Below are 4,843 nucleotides of genomic sequence, written 5' to 3' on the forward strand. Positions count from 1 at the left end.
ACATGATTAACCCTCCTCCCCCCATGACTGCATTCAAATCAGCAGGGAACGTAAACGCGTGAGTTTGCATTTGATTTACAGAATACTTCCTCTATTTCCAGTGTAACATGTTTAGAGCTTCTTCATAGTGTGAAAAACCAACTTTTTTCTCTGGGGTTTACAGGGACAGATGAAGCTGAATGGACACAGAGAGGCTGGAAAGCAACAGGTCAGCGACTATGAAGAGGGCACCATCTAGTGTTGACAGGCAAAATAAGGTTAAAAGCAAGATTTTGAGATGAGAGCGACTCGAATGATCGTGAAACAAGGTGAGGTTTGTCTTTGTGAGGGTGGTATCTTCACACACGGAGACTGTAGCTGCAGAATAGAGAAAGAAGCAGAGCTTAAAGGGATATTTCAGGATTTTGGACATAGGGCCTCATTTCCTAGTTATCCAGAGTGTTACTGATTTCTGGAGATATTTTTTTTTGGGATTCATGCAGTTCTTATATTTGAAGAGTTTCGTGGCGCTAGGCTAGTGCAAGGCTAGCACATTTCTATGGTATCAACTAGCCTGCATTAAAAACAGTCTGACCCGCCCCACAGTGCACCTGGGGCAAATCACTTATAACATCAGACTAACCATATAAATGTCTGTCGATAGAATCATTTTAACCATTTTGCATTTAAAACAACTTTATATTTCAGCAGCATCAGCTTCGTTGTTGTTAAGCTACGCAGCTGCGGAGGGATCTGCTAGAAAATAGTCCCTCAAAATGCGATCATTCATGTGATGCAAGGTCAGTTATATTCCAAACATTATCGACACAGACATTTATATGGTTAGTCTGGTGTTATAAGTGATTTGCCTCAGGTGCTGTGGAGTGTGTAAGACTGTTTTTAATGCAGGCTAGCTGATACCATAGAAATGCGCTAGCTTTGCACTAGCCTAGCGCCACGAAACTCTTCAAATATAAGAATTGCATGAATTACTAAAAAAAATATCTCCAGAAATCAGTAACACTCTGGATAAAAATCCTGAAATATCCCTTTAAATGAGTAGGATAGGGCATTTAGGCAATGAAAATGTGTGTAATTCAATAGCTAATCACATTTTGGTCATTGCTGTCATAGTCAAGGTTAAAATGTTACGATATAAAAGCTTTGTAGCAACAGTATTCATTTCAGACACTTGTAGAAAGTAGCATCATTATCAAAATCATCAGTTCATAAAAGTGAAGAGTCAAATACAGCGTCCCACAGAAGGAGACAGATCATTTGTTTTGGATTCCCGGTCTGTTTTGTGGCCTCGGTGCAAATTTAAGCCATCTAACCTTCAGCTCGGTATCGACAATAATCTGAGCCGTGTTTTGTTCTTGGTCATACGGGCCAGGAGTGGAAGCACATTCTTCCACAGATCCGTATCTCGGGCACAGTTTGTAGACATTTTATCTGCATGGCGACTGATATAACGGCGGATAAGAAGTGGAACCTTGAGGTGATTTAGTATGAAGTCTTTTTAGGTTATAAAGGATTACAGCATTAATAGATATCACATGCTGGAGCACTAATTTTCCGCTTTACCAGGTCACAGAAAATCACCTTTGTTTGAACTCGCTCTTCAGCTCTAACCTCAGCTTCCTCCACAGTTCTAATATTAACAGAAACAACATTTTGCATGAGAGAAAGCATCCCTAAGCACTTTTGGTTTGCCAGAACTCAAATGACAAATAGTAGTTATGCACACAGGACAAAAATACACGCTTCTCCAAATCACTATATTTTCATTTTATCAAAATAATCACTGAAGACAAAGAAATGCAGAGGAAGAACCAGGCTTTGTCAAGACAATAAAACACAGCAAATGGTGTTTATTGTCAAAGTGGGAATAGGACAATGTTATATGTGCATATTTTCATAGTGTATTTTCTATTTGTGCAACAAACTAAGCTACAGTATTTACACGGTTCATACCTGGTGAAGCGGTGACTTTACTGTATAACAGTAAACCGACCGGCCGCGCTCGGGCAGGACGGCCCGCGACGGACCATCCGGACTCCCAAGACTTTGGTTTGTCTGTGTCCAACGCTGAACGTGACACTTAGTCTTACAGTGTAATAGCAATCAGTACAACTAAACACATCCGATAAAACATCCACATGAATATACTCAATGCAACAAATGTTATGCAGAAAACCTCCACATCTCTCTTTTCATAAAATCCAGAATTAAACAAACATAGTACATGTTACATACCCCATTAAAGTAAAATATGACATGGAAACCTCAGATCTCTGTGACGCTCTGAAGTGAACTAAACATTTACATGTTTTACAGGTGAGAGATGACGTAATAATAAGAATAGTACAGCCCCAGTCTGAACATGCTTCCTGTGTCCGCTCACAGCCTCCACATGTCTCTGCTGTATGGACTACAGCATCTCATTTCGTTTATATATTCTATCCTCCGTACAGAGTCCTCAGTACAGAGTCCTCAGCAGTCCCCCGAGTTGTGTGAGTGCGGCCCGGTCTCTAGTTTCCAGTCTCTCTGGTCATTGGGGTCCTGTCCATGGGCCGTGGTGGGGGACAGCGCCATCTGTCTGCGCGGGTTGGCACTGTGCATGGTATTCCAGTGGCGCTTTAGGTCCGATGCCTTTATAAAGGCCTTGTCACAGGAGCCACAGTTGAACGGCCGCTCTCCTCTGTGCTGCCTCTCGTGGTCTTTCAGGTGTGACTTGTGTTTGAAGGCCTTTTCACAGAGTTGACAGGCGAACGGACGCTCGTTACTGTGGACGCGCTCATGCCGTTTCAGGTCCGGCCCCCTGATAAAAGCCTTCCCACAGACCACACAGCGGTGCGGCTTGAAGCCAGAGTGGATCTTCAGGTGCTCTTTGAGGTGTGCCGCTGTGGTGAAGGCTTTAGGGCAGTGCTCACAGGCGTAGGGGCGGTTGGCGGTCAGCAGACGCTCTTTTTTGGCGTTATGGTCCATGGGTTTGGGCCCTGGGGGCTGCAGGGCTCCGTGGTCGCGGTGGCCGTACAGTAAATACTCCAGTTTCATGTCTGTGGTGGTGGCGGCGCCCCAGCCGTGGGTGTGGGGGTCTTTGGGGATGTTAGTGTTGTAGGTGTGAGGCTGAGCCACATGAGAGGCAGTGGCGGCCATACTGTCCATGCCCTGGTCATAGAAGCTGTTCTTCCTCACCTCCTCCATGGCCAGCTCCTTCAGGATGGCGTCCTGAGCCCTCAGGCCGTGGTCCCCGGGCGCCTGGTTCTCTCTGGTTTTCATGTTAGTCAGCTCCCTCTTCTGTGTGCACAGGTTATCCAGGAAGTTAATGCCCAGGATCTGCCCGGAGGACATCATCATGTTGATGTCCTTCTTCCTCACTGCCAGTCGGGCCGTGTACATATAATTTAGCACCTCCTCAAAAATGTCCGAGCGGATAAAGTCCAGCTCCACAATAGAGTTGTCCTCGTCGCTCTGTTTCTTGAACAGCTTCTTGAAGTAGTTGCTGCAGGCGGCCAGCACGCAGCGGTGCGCCCTAAACTCAATGTTTTCCACCACGACCACCACGTCGCAGTGATCGCCCTCCATCCGCTGCTGGTTCAGCATCTTCAGGAAGGTGGCTTTGTGATCATAGTCGATGTATCTCAGTAAGTCGGACATGGTGCCGGTCAGAAGGGTCAACCTGCGGGGGCAGACCACCATCAGACTTGGTTCACATGTAAACACACACAGAAGAGGCGCACAGTCCCTGACTCACAACAACACACAGCTCTGCAAACTTTACTTTATGCAGTGCTGTCAGTGTGCGCGTGAGAGCGGCTCGAGAAGCACTAACCACAAATCCCTCAGAAAACACTAGGCCCGACAGCGCTAAAAGTCCGAAACTGTTATTGAAAAAGTGCAAAATGTTTAAACGTGCACTTTCTGTGACTTAACACGTGCATTTGCCGGACTGCGGGCCGATGACAGCGGCGTTCTCCGCCTAAAGATTAAATTAGCAAGAATATTTTACATTTGACTGCGCCCAGCCATTTTGCTCGCAGCCTCCATTGGCATGTTACGGTGTTAGAGCTCAGTAAAACACGGTCAAACAGCGCAGCGCTGACCCACACAAACCTCTCAGAGCCCTCCGTCTGCCTCCAAGGCCGCTCTAAAATCACAAACAGACAATAAAGAGCTTATTACCCGAAGCCTGAGCGCTCTCCTTGTGTTGTCACGCAAAGGCGATCGACGACGGTGCAGAGCTGTCCTCCTCCTCTCCGTGTTGTGACCAAAAAGCTCACAGGAAGCGCGCCGTGGCTGTGCTGCCCCCTGCCGGCCTGGGGGAGCACTGACCGCGATCCTCTCTGAGCGACAGGAGGCTCACTCTGCCTCTCAGGGCGACGATGGGAAGAAGCAGGCAGTGGTGGAGAGGAACAAAGTAAAAAGTACAAATTATAGGTACTTTTACTTTGCTTAATTACATTTTATGATGAATACTTTTTACTTTTACTTCACTACATTTTGGAGCCTGTATCTTCACTTTCTACTCCAGTACATTTTTAAATTGGGTTAAAAGTGAAAGTATTTTATTTTCAAAGTGACCTCTCAACGATGAAGAGGTTTAATCCCAGTTTAGACTTGGTTTAGTGGTTTACTCCTTTAGACCTAGTTTAGACCTGGTTTAGACCTGGTTTAGTTCATGTTTTTGACCTGAGTTCGTGGTTTACTCGTTTAGACTTGGTTTGATTCAAATGATTAAAAAAATCCTGCACATTAAATGCTTAAATACTTTTACTTTTTACTTATAAAGTACGTTTTACAATGCATACTTTTACTTAACTAAAAAAATAAATAATAATCTGATACTTTACTTAAGTACATA

The 4,843-nt window shown here is 45.2% G+C and overlaps 1 protein-coding gene across 1 annotated transcript; it reads right to left on the bottom strand.

Moving 5' to 3' along the window:
- Positions 1–1,798: 1,798 nt before the first annotated feature.
- Positions 1,799–4,285, bottom strand: LOC306972273 (zinc finger and BTB domain-containing protein 14-like). The gene is made up of 2 exons (XM_079568823.1): positions 4,165–4,285; positions 1,799–3,661 (listed from the first exon to the last, which is right to left on the bottom strand). Exon 2 carries the CDS (start codon positions 3,637–3,639, stop codon positions 2,473–2,475), a length of 1,167 nt encoding a protein of 388 aa, XP_079424949.1. The 5' UTR covers positions 3,640–3,661; positions 4,165–4,285; the 3' UTR covers positions 1,799–2,472.
- Positions 4,286–4,843: the final 558 nt, after the last annotated feature.

Source organism: Gobius niger, assembly GCF_951799975.1.
Source record: "Gobius niger genome assembly, chromosome: 13".
NCBI classification, from domain to species: domain Eukaryota; kingdom Metazoa; phylum Chordata; class Actinopteri; order Gobiiformes; family Gobiidae; genus Gobius; species Gobius niger.

Bases quoted from the DNA above. Each gene is read 5' to 3' on its own strand.
- LOC306972273 (XM_079568823.1), bottom strand. From the start codon at position 3,639: ATGTCCGACTTACTGAGATACATCGACTATGATCACAAAGCCACCTTC.